Consider the following 15,580-nt stretch of genomic DNA (forward strand, 5'->3'; position numbering starts at 1 on the left):
AACCAGCACAGAGGGCGGCCCAGGCCCAGCCACCTCCTCCCCCATCTCTCCACAGACCCACCCCACCCACTTCTGTCTCTCTCTAGGCTTCAGGAGGGGGGGGCAAGAGGGGTCTCCAGGGAGATGAGGGAGACGTGTCAGGGGGCTAGGCGGAAGCAGCAGAGTGGCAGCATCATGCCCCAGGGCTGAGGGGCCTGAGACCAGCACTCTCCGGCTTGAGGCCTCAGGGCCTATTCCTCCAGGGCCTTGGGAATGGGGGGTGTGGGAGAGGCGCTACGGAGGACCCACGCGCCCTACTTCGCCCTTCCCTGTCCATCCCAGACCTACTCAACTCCCACCGTGCCTAAGAAAATGGGATGGCATGAGGGGTAGGCACCACGGGCACGTGGGAGGGGGAGGGAGGGAGAGACGACTGAAACCCCCGCCCCCAGGTCAGCTACAATCAGGAGGACGGGTGGAAAAGGCAGCAGGTCCCCAGAAGGCCAGGAGAACCAGGAAAGGGGCAGGTGCCCCCACGGCCCTTGCGGTCACTGCAGCCGGGCCTACCACTAACAGCCCAGCAGCTCCACGCGAAGGGTGATGCGGTTGTGCCAGGCCACAGGCAGGATGCGCACAAAGCGAGCCAGGAAAGGTGCCTCAAACATGTTCTTCTTGTGGGAATTATTGTCCATGTTGCCAGGGAAGATCTAGAGACACAGAGGGGGTCAGGAGGGCCCCAGAGCCAGCCTTCCTCCCCTCAGGGTCCCGGATCCCACTCGCAGGGCATCCCTGGAGTGGGGAGGGAAGGACAGCTGGACACACACTCACCTTGCTTTCCACGGCCCCCTGGTCCCTGTACTCAGTCCAGTTCACACCATCGTCACCATAGGCCACCTTGTAGGCTGCCACATATTGGATGTGGCCAAAGTCTCGGGCCCCCTGGGTGATGATGCCAGTCACTTGCTTCTGAGAGCCCAGGTCAATCTACAGGAAAAAAAAAAAATCCACCCCATCTTCTTTGCTTGGACCATCTCCAGTAAGGTGGGAAAAGGCAGACACACTGGGGCATACAATCTAGTTTTGGAAAAACTACTTCACTTGGCAGAGCCTCAGTTTTCCATCTATAAAATGGGCATAAATAATTCCACTTACTTTGTCAGACACTGTTAAGCACTTTGATGCAATGAAGCTCAGATTTCAGAGCCTGGGCTCCAGCCAACTCACTGCCAACCCCTTATAGGATAGGAACAGGGACAGGGAAGGCCATAGCCTACAGGGACATGAACTGCTCCTGAGGCCCCTGCAGGGCTGTCCACAGCCTGACATTGGTCCTGAGGGACTCCAAAGGCAGGCAGCTCCTCACGGAACCCAGCCCCACAGGCTAATGTGCTTGTTGGGGCCTAGAGATGCCCCTCCTGCCCCCCAGTTCCCTGCCCATCCCAGGGAGCCTGCCGGCTGCCCCTGGGCAAGCAGTGCGAAGACCCAGGCTGCAAACCCAACTCACTGCCAACAAGCGGGTGAGCCCCAGGCAAATCCTCACCCTGCCGGGACCCAGTTTCCTCATCTATAAAATGAGTGGATGCTCTGGTTTTCCATGACTCTCCTGTGCTTCCCAATTTCAATGAAATCCAAGGGCTGTCACATGGTGTGTTCTCAGACAGCAAGTTAGAGAGCATCCTCTGAGTGCAGGCAGAGAAATCCTGAGGTGTCCCTCCTCCATCCTGCCCTGCTGTACGTGGGCTCAGCCCTATCACCCTGTGGCAGCCAATGGAGGTGGCCCTACCCCTACACACACACACACACACACACACACACACACACACTCACCACCTGGGGCTGGGGGCCTTGGTGGAAGCAGCACTGAGCTCCCCCACCATCCCCCCCTCTGGAGTTACAGAATCAGGAGAAAGGTGGGGATATGAGAGGAAGAAGGAGCAAAGCTGAACACAAACAAGGCCGTGCAGAAACTCCCTCTTGGGGAACAGAAGCCTGGGTTGGGCCAGGGTCATAGATCCAACAGCCCCACCCAAACCCACCCAACGCCAACCTACCCCAGCCCTGCACCCCAGAGGGAGCCTGACCCACCTGAAGCCACTCAGAGGCACTGTTGGTCTGGGCGGTCCAGGCGTTGAACTTGCCCTGATTATCCAGCCGCGCGTAGGAGGGATACCAGCTAAAGGCACTGAGGCCCCAGGTTTTGTAGAAGCTGGAGGCTGTGATCTGCTTGCTGGGGATGGTGTTGTCCTTCAGGCCTAGGGGTTCGGCGCATCCTGCCAACAAGGGGGGTGCTGTCACCCAGATCTGGGGTCCACAGCCTCCCAGGGGTATGAGCGTGAGGTGGTGAAGGGGAAAGAACTCTGTGGCTCCTGACCGACCTCTGGCATCCTCTTAGACAACAGACGGAAGATCCTTCCACCTTTTAGGGCCAACCATTCTATTTGCTTACTGACAGCCCCACCCACTCCTCAGCTCAGCTCCCACCCAGCGCCCCTCACTTGCTCTGCACAGATCATCCACCGCTCTTCTCCCTCTGCACCACGGCAGGCCCTGATCCACCACCTCCACCCTCCTTCAAGGCCTGACTCATGGGACACCTCCTCCAAGAAGCCTGCCCTGACCACCTCACTCGGGTGGGACTTCTCCCTTCTCTGGACTCACAGCACTTCCTCTGTCACTCCTACAGTACAGCTGCTATTCACACCGCTGAGTCCTGGGATAACCGTCAAGAGTGCTAATAACAATCATCTCACTGACTCAGTGCTGACTTCAGTCATTTAATCTACCACACAAAAACCGGAACGAAGAGGATATTAGTAACCCCATTCCACAGATGAGAAAACTGAGGCTGACAGACATTAAGCATTGTGCCCAAGTCTCACACACACACACACACACTCCTCATCACCATGTCACACTGTGACACTATCTCCACCATTCCTGCACCAACCCAGAGCCGTGAAGGCCTGCCTGGTGGTGACCCAGCGATGAGCAGGACAATATTCCTGCTCTCTAGCAGGTGGAAGCAGAAAAGTCAGAATTCCTGGGGCTCAGGAACAACCCTGTATCCCTGCCCCACAGCCCCTCCCAGAGGGCCTTCACACACTCACTACCTGGCATGCTGTCAGAGAGGCCTGGGAGGGCTACCTGAGAAGCTGGCCTTGGTTTCACTCAGGCCTGCTCCAAACACTCAGGAATGTGCTGGCTGTTCTGCACCTGCAGGTGGCCAGAACACTTGGGAACGGGCAGGAGATAAAACTCCCAAAAGAACGATGGGCATGTCTCACACGTGGCAGAATCACCACTGTACAACTGCCTGTCCCTTTGCAAAGTGAGGAGTGGGAGAGTGGGCTTGGAAAGTCATGGCTCCATCTGGGAGCTGACTATAGTACCCAGTGCTTTACCTCACTGTCTCCCCACACGCTCACTCCCTTGCCAGTGAAGACATTTGCCTCCAGAGTGTACTGATGCCGACCAATCGTACCATCTCCTCGTGACGGTGGTGCACCAGGTAACCTCTACCCTGCTCCCACAAAGAGAGGCTGCTGGGCTGGGAGGTGGCTCATCCCACGGCTCCAGACCTGGAGGGCCATGAGACCGGCCCAAGGCTGGAACACTCTGCAGAGGACACCAAGGCATCATTTGCCCATGGGGGACCCTTCTACAGATCATCTGCTTCCAGCAGCTCATGCCCCCATCACTTACGGCATGTCAGACAGCCTTCCACATAAAATGCCCTGGGCAGGGCGCCAAGCCGAGAGCAGGACTGTCAGCTCCACCACTCGCTATGCAACCCTGGGAGGTCCCTCCCCTCTCTGGTCCTCAGACTCCCCATCTATAAAATGAGGTACCAGAGCTGTGCTTCTCATAGATCACCTGGGGACCTTGTTAATATGAGGATTCTGTCTCAGAAAGTCAAGGGTGGGGCTGGCAGTTTGCATTTCTACAAGCTCCCAGGTGATGCTCATTCTTCTGGTCCATGGAGCTCACTTTAGTAGAAGGCTCTAATCTGCCCAATCCATTGACCCCACCACCCTGATCCAAGCCACCTTATCTTCCTACGTGTCCCTCCCCTCACTCACAGCGGCCCTCTGCCCCCATTCTCCCTATACAGCCTAAGGGAGCTCTTCTAGACCCAACTCTAATCGTGTCCTATTAGCACTCCCTCCACAATGGCTGCCCCTTGTTCTCAGGATAAAGACCTGAATCCTTAAAATGGTCTACGTGGCCCCTGCCTGGTCCACCTCTGCCTACCTCTCCAGCTTCATCACCCACCAAGCTACCCCTCATTCTCTAGGCTCCAGGTCCATTGGTCTCCCTTCTATCCTTCACATGCCCCAGGGCCTTCGCATGTGTCAATTCCTTGCCTGGGATGCCCTTTCCAAGTTCTTCACGTGGCTTGATCGCCATCATTCAAGCCTCTACTCAAATGCCATCCAACACAGCAGTCCCCATGCCATTCCCTCTCTTCACCCCAAGTCACCCTCATCACATCTCCCTCTAATGTTTCCTTCATAGTTCTTGCTGCTATCTGACCTTTCTTTTATTTGATCCTTGTTTCACATCAGCCTCCCTCATTAGAATGCAATTTCCATGAGGTCAGGAATCTCACCAATATTGCTCCCTAGAGCCAGGCACTCAGAAGGAGCTTAATAAATATCTTAATAAATGTCTATCTACTGAGTTAAATAACTAATCAATTCACCAAGGACACCTTGCCCACTGATGAAGAGGAATCCTGGTGCAGGGCATGCCCAGAAATGCCCAGACCTCAGCCCCACGCATGTGCACACAGGCACACACCAACACTCTCTCCAGGTGACCGGAATGCCTACAAGGGAAAGGAGATGGTCCAGTCCTTGAGGGAAGCAGACAGAAAAACTTCACTTCCTCGGCTTGCCAGACTCACCCTCTCTTGGCCTTGGAGGTAACCGGCTGTGACAGGCCTAGGCTGGAAATTAGCCAAAGGCTTCAGACTATGACAGTGAGTAGTGAGGGACTCCAGGGAGAGGAGCCCAGGGTGGGGGGCCCCAGACCTGTCTATGTCCTTTACCAATCGCCTGAATTTCCTTTTAGCAAAAGGCAAAGTCTTTAACTCCCCACTTAAAACAGTTAGTCTTGGGGGACTTTCCTGGTGGTCCAGTAGTTAAGACGCCATGCTCCCCATGCAGGGGGCCTGGGTTCGATCCCTGTTCGGGGAACTAGATCCCACATGCATGCTGCAACTAAGGATCCCGCATGCCGCAACTAAGACCTGGTGCAGCCAAAATAAATAAATATTTTTAAAAAAAAGAACAGTTAGGCTCAAAAAGCAGTGACCCTGGGAGCAAGAATATGCTGGCTCAAGTTCATACTTAAAAAAAAAGACTAAACCCAGACAGTCACTGAACTGAGCTCTGAGTGGTATTGGGCAGTAACTAGAACGGGATAACAGAAAGAGGTGCCACAGGGGGTGGAAGGGGGAGCAGAGGGTGGGTCTTGGGTTAAGATGAGAAAGACAGCGAGCACCTCTGCTCTGCAGCTCTGCCTAGTGAGCCCTACAGTTCTGCCGGTGGCCAGCAGGTGGCACTGTGGCTGCAAAAAGAGGGAAATATCCAGACCTCAGAGAAGGCAAGGCTGGGCTGAGCTGGGCAGAGACAAGGCCCTCAGCCCAACCTCTGCACCCTTACCTCTCCAGTGGTGAGATTTTTTATGACTCAGCAGAAACCTATCCCCTTCTGGTCCACCATCCCTCCATCTGAGAATCTCTCCGGAAAGAGCAACAAGAATCACCATCCCCGGGCTTCCCTGGTGGCACAGTGGTTGAGAGTCCGCCTGCCGATGCAGGGGACACGGGTTCGTGTCCCGGTCCAGGAGGATCCCACATGCTGCGGAGCGGCTGGGCCCGTGCGTGAGCCATGGCCGCTGAGCCTGAGCGTCCAGAGCCTGTGCTCCGCAACGGGAGAGGCCGCAACAGTGAGAAGCCCGCGTACCGCAGAATCACCATCCCCAGGGAACTTCCCTGGAGGTCCAGTGGTTAAGACTTAACCTTCCAATGCAGGGAGTGCAGGTTCGATCCCTGGTCAGGGAGCTAAGATCCCATATGCCTCTCAGCCAAAAAACCAAAACATAAAACAGAAGCAATATAGTAACAAAATCAATAAAAACTTTAAAAATTGTCCTCATCAAAAAAAAATCTTTAAAAAGAAAGCACCATCTCCAGCCCTATGACCCTAGAAGTCCCCATGTTTCTCTTGAATGCAGGCTACAGGTTTGGGGGAAGAAACAGTGGATGGGTAGGTGTCAGAAGCCCAGGAATTCAGACCAACTTTTAATACCTACCAGCTGTGTGCCCCTGATAAACAATTTATCTGGGCCTCATTTTCCTCATTCATTCATTCACTCACTCATCCATCAATATTTACTGAGTGCCTATGAGCCAGGCTCTGTTCTAGGCACTGGGAATGCAGCAGTGAACAAAACAAACTCCTTGCCCTCGTGGAACTGACATCTGCAAAACAGAACTAATGCTACATGTTCTAGAAGCTCAAGGAACCAATCAGAGTTAAGCGAAAATATTTTGAAAATTGAAGTGGTGTCTTTTTTCCTCTACCGACCAGCAAAGAGCAAACACCTGGGCAGGACTGCTGATGGCCAGATGATCCCTCTTGTGGGCCATCTCCTGTGAGAGCCCAGGTTCCTGGGCCTTGCTGCCACCCTACTCAGCTCAGCCTGGCTGAGAAAAGAGGGGGCAGGGAAAGCCATCTCCGAGGATTACACAGCCTCCAGCACTCACCATTCAACTCACAGCCAAGGAGCTCAAAGCGAAGGGTGCAGCCCCGGTGGCAGATCATGGGCACCAGTCTCACATACTGCACCTCCAGAGGGGTTTCAAACAGGTTGACCTTCAGGCCGCTGTTGTCCACATTACCCATAAATATCTAGGAGAGAAGAGGCAGATTGGAGGAGTGGGTCAGTGTGGGCAGTCCCACTTCCTGGGGTGGTCTCCCCTTCCTCTTTGGGCCTGGAGGCAGAGGTGGGCTTAGCAGAGCCAGGAGGGGCTCAGCCCTTCCTCTGGCCACCTCACAGCCCTCAACACAGATTCCCTTTTTCAGATCTACCTTGGTCACCATGGGGCCTGGGCATAAAGCCCCGTCTTTTGCACAGGGCCACCTGTGATCTATAGGGTGCCTCTGTGCAAATTAGGAAAAGGTACTCCTTTCTCAAAAGACGTTTTTATAACAATTTTCCCACAGATAGAAGTACACAAACATGACGTGGATGGTGCTGACTCAGTAATTACACCAGTATACAACCTGTATGACTGTACATGGTATCCCTGACGGCTCTGAATGCATCCCATATCCACCACTACCGCCACCCTCAACGAGTCACTGAACCTTTTTGAGTCTCACTATTCTTATCTATAAAGTGGGGCTATTACTTTTAACCACAGAGCACAGGCACAATCTGGGTTTCCCAAATTCTTCAAACCAAGATACACCTGAAAACCCACCTCATGGCCAATCACCCAGGGCACTCTCACCTCATTGGGGGCCCTCAAACGGCGCTGGAGCCCCAGGGGTTGCTGACCACAGCCCTTCTTTAGGGCTCACGACAAACCTCACCTTATCTCCTGACTCCCCTGCACCCTGGATGAACTGGAACTTGCGCCCATTGGTGCTGTAGGCCACCTTGAAAGTCTTCAGGTACTCAGCACTGCCTGCACGGCTAGCACCCTGCGTCACCACACCCGTCACCCGCATCTTCCGCATCAGGTTCACCTGGACCAGGACAGGAAGGACAGAACCCCTATCTCCCAGGTTCTTTTCACCGCCATCACTCCCCCAGCCCAGAAGGAGAACAACCCAAGCAGGACAAATAAGGGCGGCTTTCTCATCCGGCCCTCTCCAGGCTTTGGGCCCAGTGCTCAGGGAAGCACACAAGGACAAGCTTCCAGAGGCCTCGCACAGTGCAAAGAGCCCCTCTACAGCCTAGTGTTCACTCCCCCTCATCCTGCCCACGCACTCCAGGCCCCCCAAAGCTGCCCTCTACTTAAAGATACTTCACCCGTGGGAAGCTGCTACCATGCTACCTGGATCCCGGTTATGAATCCTCCCATGGTGACCCCCAAATGCAGGTGCACTCATCCCACCTTCTTCATTCCCATCACCCTACGCACCCCTGAGCCGTCCCTTCCATACCTGGATCCAGGGGCTTCTGTCGTAGTTGCTGGATGTCCATGCGTTGACAATGCCCGTGAGGTGCAGGCGGGCCAGATACGGGGCCCAGCGCTGCAAACCCATGAAACCCAAGTGCATGGACGAGGCGGAGATCTGGGAGTCGGCGATAGCGCCCGTCTCCATACCCAGCGGCGAGGTGCAGACTGAGGGGGGAGGGGTCAGTCAGAGGGCCACCTGAGCATGCGGGGCCCAGAGGACACAAGAACAAGACAGTGTGGCCTCTGCCGGGGACCCAGAGCAGAGACCATGAAGGGACAACGAAGGCCAAGGAGGAGATACCAAGACAAGGTGCACAGTGAGGAAGAGAGGGGCTGGGCAGAGTCACTGGGGGTTGGGACCCTGGGCTGCCAGAAGGTTCTAGGGCAGGCCGGCACTCATGGTACTGCCATGACTGGCAGCTGGTGTCCCCCAGCAGGCTGCAGGAGGTGGTCTCGTTCTTACAGGATATGGAGCAGCAATTATTCGAGGTGGGGGTGGGCTGCTGAGTGAATAGCAGCGTGGCCTCCTCTTCCTTCGTGCCCCCGCCCCATCAGCAGGACCGCCACACCCAGCCCGGTCCCTGGCTCCCCCAGGAGGATGGCTGCGGAAGAAGCGACGCCTCAGACAGCAGTGAACAGTACTCGTACTGCACATAAAGCAAGAAGCACATCTGCCTGGAGGTTTCTAGAATCCCACTGGCAGGAGTTTTCTGGATGGGGTGCGAGTGCCATTCTGTTTTCCCTCATACCCTTTGCCCCTTCTAGCTACTGGTCCTGACCCAGCCATCTGGGAAGCTGCCCCTGGCCAAGCGATGTGGTCCTTGGGGGCTGAGCCTGTGTGCCTGGGGCTCAGCTCCCAAGCAGAGAACCCGGGACAGATCCACTCTTATTCCAAAATCCCAGGCTCACGCCAAGCTTGGTGTCTGACATTCTCGCAGGGAGAGTGAGGCACAAGGGAGGCCATACACCTGAGATCAGAGCCGGCCACTGGCTGAGCAGAGACCTGAAGCCAGGTCTGCTCTGCTCTGTCCGCACAGCCCCCATGCCCACACCCAGAGGGCCCCAAACGTGCATTCTTTGGGCCTGTGGGGTCCTGGTGGGCTCCAAGGAAACACACCATGTAACAGATAAGGAGGGGCTGCAAAGGTCTCTCTGGGGGTGTTCCTCCAGCTTTGTGGTCGCCTCCTGCCTTCTGCCCCAGGTGCTGCCATATCCAGCCTGGGACAGGCCCCAGGCCGAGAAGAAGAAGGAGGCTAGATGAGTAATCCCCACTCAGGCACACCCAGGGTTACCTGGGCTCCCAGCAGCATAATTAGTGGGCCCACCTGGCCCCACCCAGGGCTCTGTCAGCTTTGGCGACCCTGCCCCTCCGCATTCCTCCACCCAGTATCTCAGACACATCGGCCTCAGCCCAGGGCCCAGGGCCCAGGCCCTCGGGGCTGTCTCCTCTAAGATGAAGGGCGTCACAGGCACTTCATCTGCTCTCCCCCAGGAGCCGGCTCCCACCGGGCTGGCCCTGCCCTCCCTCCTCCTCCCGGAGCCCAGCCCCACATCTGCCTACAGCAGGACCACCAGCCCCCTGCCCGCAGTGCTCAGTGACAGAGCCACTGGACTGCAGACGTCTGGCACCGCCACCCCTACTTCCCCTACCCCTGCACCTAGACATGGCCTCACGCGCCCCACAGCAGGTGAAGAAGAGTCCTGGTTTGTGGGAGGGACCCCAGCCAGGCCAGGAGGGAGATGCCGTGCACAGACAATGCTGGCCAGGTCTGCCAGGTACCCGCCCAGCACCGGTCTGTGGCCACGTGGATGACCAAGCAGGCCAGGCAGGTCAGCCTCTCTGCACACGCAGGGCCTCTGAGCGCCTGACCGTGAGGGGATGACCCAGCCTGCCCAGGCCTCTCCCTCTTCCCAGAGCTCTGTGATGAAGCCAGAGGTCAGACCTGGGCCAGAACTGTCAGACCCCGAGGCTCAAACCTTATTAACTAATCTCCTGGGCCCCAAAAGATTAAGAATCTGTTGGTTTTCCCCTCTTGGTAGAAAAATGTCAAGACTTTACCCTAATGCTGTGTGTCTGGTTCATGGTGACATAAAATAACACTCCCACGACCTCTGGGGTTACCACCAGCCCTCACTCCCCTGCAGAGACATCAGGCCTGGCCTGTAGTCCCAGGAGAGAGGGCCAGGCAGGAAGAAGCCTGGGGAGGGACAACAGGGTCCCCTGCCCCTCCCCCACACACCACCCCGGCCTAACTGAGGCTCTGTCCCCTGCCTCAATGCACCCTGACCCAGGAATAAGGCCAGCACACTGCCTGGGCTGCCAGGACTGTGGCTCAGGGTCTGCCCCCTGGAACAGGCACCCCCAGATACTCACCGATCTCACAGTGGATGCCTGTGTAGCCATGAGGGCACTTGCAGATGTACTGGGTGAAGACATCCCCTCGGTGGAAGTCGTCAATCACCTGGCATTCGGCATCACTGTGGCAGGGATTTGGGAAACAGGGACCTGGGGAGAGGGAGGCAGGTGAGATGGGCAGGTGATCAGGAAGGAGCTGGGGACAGGCAGAAGCAGATGGGCCAAGCCCAAAAGGACCCTCCACCCAAACTTGGCCCACTGCCCGCTTCCCCCAACCATCTCGTCCCTCCCCCCTCCCAATCTGCCCGATGGGGCCTGGGCCAGCCTGGAGCCAAGAAGGGTCACGGGTAGGTGAGTCAGCCCAAGTGAAGGAAGCACCCAGCTTTCCAAGTGGCCTGGGAGCTTCCAGGGAAAAGCTGGCGGGCAACAGGAGGGGTGCTGGGGACCAGTGTCCACTTCGGGAGGAGCTCAGCCCAGCAGCCTGGGCTGCAACTGGGAGCCAATGGGAAGCGGCAGGTATGTCCCAGGGCGGGTACCTCTCTCAGTCTCATTGCATATGAGGCCCGTGAAGCCTTCAGGGCAGAGGCAGTGGAAGGGGGGTTTTCTGTCCTGGTCCAACAAGCAGGTCCCACCATGCAGGCACTGGCTGGAGTCACAGAAGTCACCTGCAATAACAGTTCTGAGTCAGGAACAAGTCGTTCATTGAGTAAATATCTGGGGGGCCAACTACCATGTACATCCTGGGCCCCTAAGACAGAGAAATCAGATGCAGTCTAGGCCTCAAGAAGCCAGAGGAAAGCAGCAGACAAGTCACCACATAATGAAGAGGGGCCATGAGCTCTGACGGAAGCCTGCATGAGGGGCCAGCGGAGGATGGTTTCTGCCAGGGAGCAGGAAGTTTCAGAGGTGGGGACATTTGAGCTACTTTAAAAGTCAGAGAGGGAGGGGCTTCCCTGTCGGTCCAGTGGTTAAGACTCTGTGCTTCCAATGCAGGAGGCACAGGTTCGATCCCTGGTCAGGGAACTAAGATCCCACATGCCCTGTGGCATGGCCAAAAAAAAAGTCAGAGTGGGAGGGTGTCAGCCTGGGGAATGAGGAAAGAACTTTCTTCAGAAAAGCAGAAGCACAGAGGACATGGTATGCTGGAGAACAGTAAGACGTCGCTGAAAAGGGAGACTGGTAGGGACTCTTAAGAATGACAAGTTTAGACTTTTCAGCCTGCAGAACAAGGGCTCTTAACCTTGCTTTAGTCTCCCCACCATTGTCCACCAGGAAAAAAAAGTCAGAGATTCTCAAGCATGAGGTGGGAGTGGGGAAGCCATTTCTTAGTTGGGGATGGAGAATGTCAAGCAAAGGCCATCTGCAGAGATGTGGATGCACTGCTCAGGGTGGGGAGGCATCCTGTAGCTACACAAAGATCCCTCTGGCTCTGTGTGGAAACAGGACGGGAGCAGGTGAGGTAGGAAACCAGGAGAGCATCAGGGAGGCTGTCACAGGCCTCCTGGTAAGACAGGAAGTCAGGCGAAGGGGTGAGGAAGGAGGACAGATTTGAGAAAAACTGGACAACGAGTAGAGGTGTGAAGAGGGCTAGAGAGGACATCACAGCTTCTGGCTGGGGGCCTGGCTGACAGATGTGTACTGTTAGCCTGTCCCCAATCCCTTGACTCGAGTGAACTTCAGCCCACTAGGTCAGCCAGGCCTGCAGAGCACCTTCTAGCTGAACTTAGCATCCCAGAAGGGCTGCCTCAGACCCCACACCCAAACCTGTCATTTGGGGTAAAACATGAGACATCTTTTTTCCTCACTGCAGAGTCAAGCCATCCCAGGCTGGAGGCCCTCCTGAGATCCCAAAGCCCCAGACACCAGGGCGGGGGCTCCAGGGAAGGGAACACTGTTAATGAGCAATGGAGGCCTCAGAGCTCCACCTCAGCGTGGGCCTCGGGAGCTTAAGGAGGCTCCCAATGAGCTATTAGTCACTGGCTTTAAATAGCAGGTTAATCCCCTCCCTGACCTGACAGGCGGTGGGCACTGCCACGGCAGAGGCTTGAGAATGGCCAGAGCCCTGGGCTCCCGACCAGGCAAGGTCCAACTCCCCTCTCTCCCCCTCCCAAAGTGCCCTCTCCCTGTACTGTTCCAGGGCAAAGCAGGTGAGTGGGCAAAAGGGAAAGGGAAAGGTCTCCCCTATCTGGCAGGCCCTTGACTGACTCACCTGTGCACTGCAGCTGTGGTACTTCCCCCTTCCCACAAAGCCAGGTCACCCTCCACAAAACCACCTTTGGGATTTCAGTGTCCTACCCTCTTTGGGAGATTTCCCCAGGGACATTTTGCCAGGGCTCAGGCTCTGGAGCCAGAGAGGAGTGGCAAGGGACTTTTAAGACCCAGCCAGCTCTCCATGTCTCAGGGGAGCTTGGAGAGGCCTTAGGCTTCCACTCCAAGCCTGGGGGTCAGACTGGCACCGGATGGCACAGCCAGGGCTCATCTGGGACCCACCCACCCACCCCCAACTTGCTTCAGCCAATCCAATTTCTATGAGAAAATGATGACCACCCTGCTGGAGGCCCAGCTGCCAGCAGGATGCGTCCTAGGCGGGGGAGGAGGACCAAGGAAGATAAAGCAGCAGCCCAAGGCCGCAGGGGGAGGGGGGTAGTCAGGAGCCGCCACCTCAGGAGGGAGCCCTTTTCCAAGTCCCTCCCCAGGCTCCTCGCCCCCTCTTGGGTCCCAGCTGGAGGCCCTTCCATTCCACCGACTCCCCAGCCCTTCGCTTATCTGACCAGACACCTACTTTGAAGCAGAGGATAAAATTCCAGTGAACTGACCAGCCGCCAGGGCTGGGAAGGGAGTTACCAGGGAAGGTTGGCTGGAGAAGACTTATCAATACAAGAGTCCTAGAAACTTCCTGGTGGAAGGAGCGCGCGAGTCAGACACAGTTCAATGGCCTCATTTTACAGATGGGAAAAGAGAGGCCCAACACAGCGGATTCCTTTGTTCTGTGTAAACCACATCCCTGGGGGAGGCTGGGCTGTCACCCAGTGTCCCGAGTCCCCGCCCAGCGCTCAAGCCTCTATCACCGCCAAAAGCCCTCCGGCGCGGAGACAGCAGGAGAGGCCGAGAGCATCCCCGCCTCCCTCCCGGGCGCAGCCGGAGAGGTCGCCCCTCCGCTTGGCGCCGGCTCTTTGACCAAGTTTGTAAACAGTGGAAGTAGAGGGAGGGCGCGGCGGCGAACTTCCGAGCGGCGCGGAGAGGAGGGGCGAGGGCGAGAGGGCGGCGCGATCGACTCACCAGAGAAGGCGAAGAGTCCCGAGGCGCAGAGGAGCGCGCCGCAGAGCGCGGCCAGCACACGGGGGCACGGCATGGTGTGGAGATGCGGGCCCGAGACCCGGCCCTTGGGCTGTTCAGACCCGGCGGTTCTCACTCCTTCTCCTGGACGGGAATAAATCAGGCAGCGCAGCACCTCCCCCTGGGCCACGTGCTCCGCCCAGGCCCGCCAGAGGCGGACTCGGGGCGGGGCTCCGCGGCTGGGAGGGGATGGGGGGGGACCGAGGGCTCCGCGGCCACCCACTCCAGCTCCGGCCACGCCCGGCATCCCGCGTGGTGTTGGTGGTGACCAGGCCCTGAGTCCTGAGTCGACTGGGCTAGAAAGGGCTCAGAAGGAATTGTTTGTTCTTTGCTTTTTGATTTTTTAACTGTTGGCTTCAGAAAATATGCTAAACCTTATTCATAATAAGAAAAATGCAAATTACGAGTACCATGTTTCAGTTATTAGATTGTTAAGTATCAAATTATTAGCGCACCGTTAGTGCGAAGCTACGGGAACGGGCTCAAGGGAGAAAATGTAAACTGGTTCAAGTTATCAAGAGAGCTGTGTGGTAGTATCTATGAAAATGACAAATGCTGAGACAGTAAGACCTAGCAATTCCACTTACAGGAATTCACTCTACCAAAACTCACACGTATAAAATGACATACACAGCGATATCATAGTATATCATAGCGGCATCCTTTGAAATGGTAAGAGACTAAAAAAAAAAAAAAGGAATCAGCATACTTTTTCTGTAAAGGGCCACGTAGAAAATACTTGAGGATTTTCAGGCCATAAAGTCTCTGGGGCAACTATTCACCTCGGCCCTTGTAGCAGGAAAGCACCTCAATATTCCAGGAAATGAGCATAGCAGTTGCTAAAGAGGAAGGTAAGCAGGGTGTCAGGGTGGGAAGAGACTTGCTTGTCATGGTTGACTCTTTCCTAAATGATTCTTTTTTATCGTGTGCAGGTATTACATATTTACAAAAAATAATAATAATTTTAATAATAGTGTTCTAGTCAGACTAGACACAGGAAAAAAAAAAAAAAAGAGCAGCCAGATATCTCCCCTACCAGGTATGTTGATACCTAAGTTGGGACTAGAGTCAGACATAACTACTGGCAGGAGGCCCTTCTTAAAACTATTCAGAAGGAAAATCACTACCTATGATCAACTCCATAGCCACAGAAAACGCATTTGGTAAAAAAAAACCCTTCATGATAAAACAATCAACAAACCAGGAGTAAAAGGGAGCTTTCTCACCTGATATAGAATATCTATGAAAAACTCACAACTAATATCATGCTTAATGGTGAAAGACTGAATGTTTCCCCTACAATCAGCAACAAGATAAAGAGATCTGCTCTCACCCCTTCTATTCAACACTGCAATGAACGTTCTAGCCAGGACAATTAGGCAAGAAGTAGAAATAAAAGACATCGAGGTTGGAAAGGAAGAAGTAACACTATCTCTGTCTCTATTCACAGATGACACACTCATATATAGAAAAATCTAAAGAATCCACACACCAAAAAAAAAAAAAGTCTATTAAAACCAATAAATGAGTTGAGCGAGGTCACAGGATACAAGGTTAATGTACAAAAATCTTGTGTAGTTTTTACACGGGAAATGAACAATACAAAAATGTGATTAGAGTTCAGTGGGATGGTATCTCCTTGGCCTGAATACTTTCTTACCCAGTACTAGATAATTTCAGGTCTTAGTGCTGCAAAGACAACACAACAATAT

At 55.1% G+C, this 15,580-nt stretch overlaps 1 protein-coding gene across 2 annotated transcripts; it reads right to left on the reverse strand.

Annotated features, from left to right (window-relative positions):
- Positions 1–282: 282 nt before the first annotated feature.
- On the reverse strand, positions 283–13,934 carry MFGE8 (milk fat globule EGF and factor V/VIII domain containing). 2 transcript variants are annotated; one of them, XM_065872878.1, is made up of 9 exons: positions 13,812–13,934; positions 11,069–11,197; positions 10,551–10,682; positions 8,160–8,341; positions 7,584–7,739; positions 6,752–6,896; positions 2,065–2,249; positions 808–963; positions 283–686 (listed from the first exon to the last, which is right to left on the reverse strand). In XM_065872878.1, the coding sequence occupies exons 1-9, from the start codon at positions 13,882–13,884 to the stop codon at positions 549–551; spliced, it is 1,296 nt and encodes a 431-aa protein (XP_065728950.1). In that variant the 5' UTR covers positions 13,885–13,934; the 3' UTR covers positions 283–548. The 2 variants fall into 2 exon arrangements, with proteins under 2 accessions (XP_065728950.1, XP_065728951.1); XM_065872879.1 differs by lacking the exons at positions 10,551–10,682; positions 11,069–11,197 and having other exon boundaries at positions 549–686; positions 13,812–13,884.
- Between the last annotated feature and the right edge of the window lie 1,646 nt (positions 13,935–15,580).

The sequence above is a fragment of the Phocoena phocoena genome, chromosome 2, assembly GCF_963924675.1.
Source record: "Phocoena phocoena chromosome 2, mPhoPho1.1, whole genome shotgun sequence".
Classification (NCBI taxonomy): Eukaryota; Metazoa; Chordata; class Mammalia; order Artiodactyla; family Phocoenidae; genus Phocoena; species Phocoena phocoena.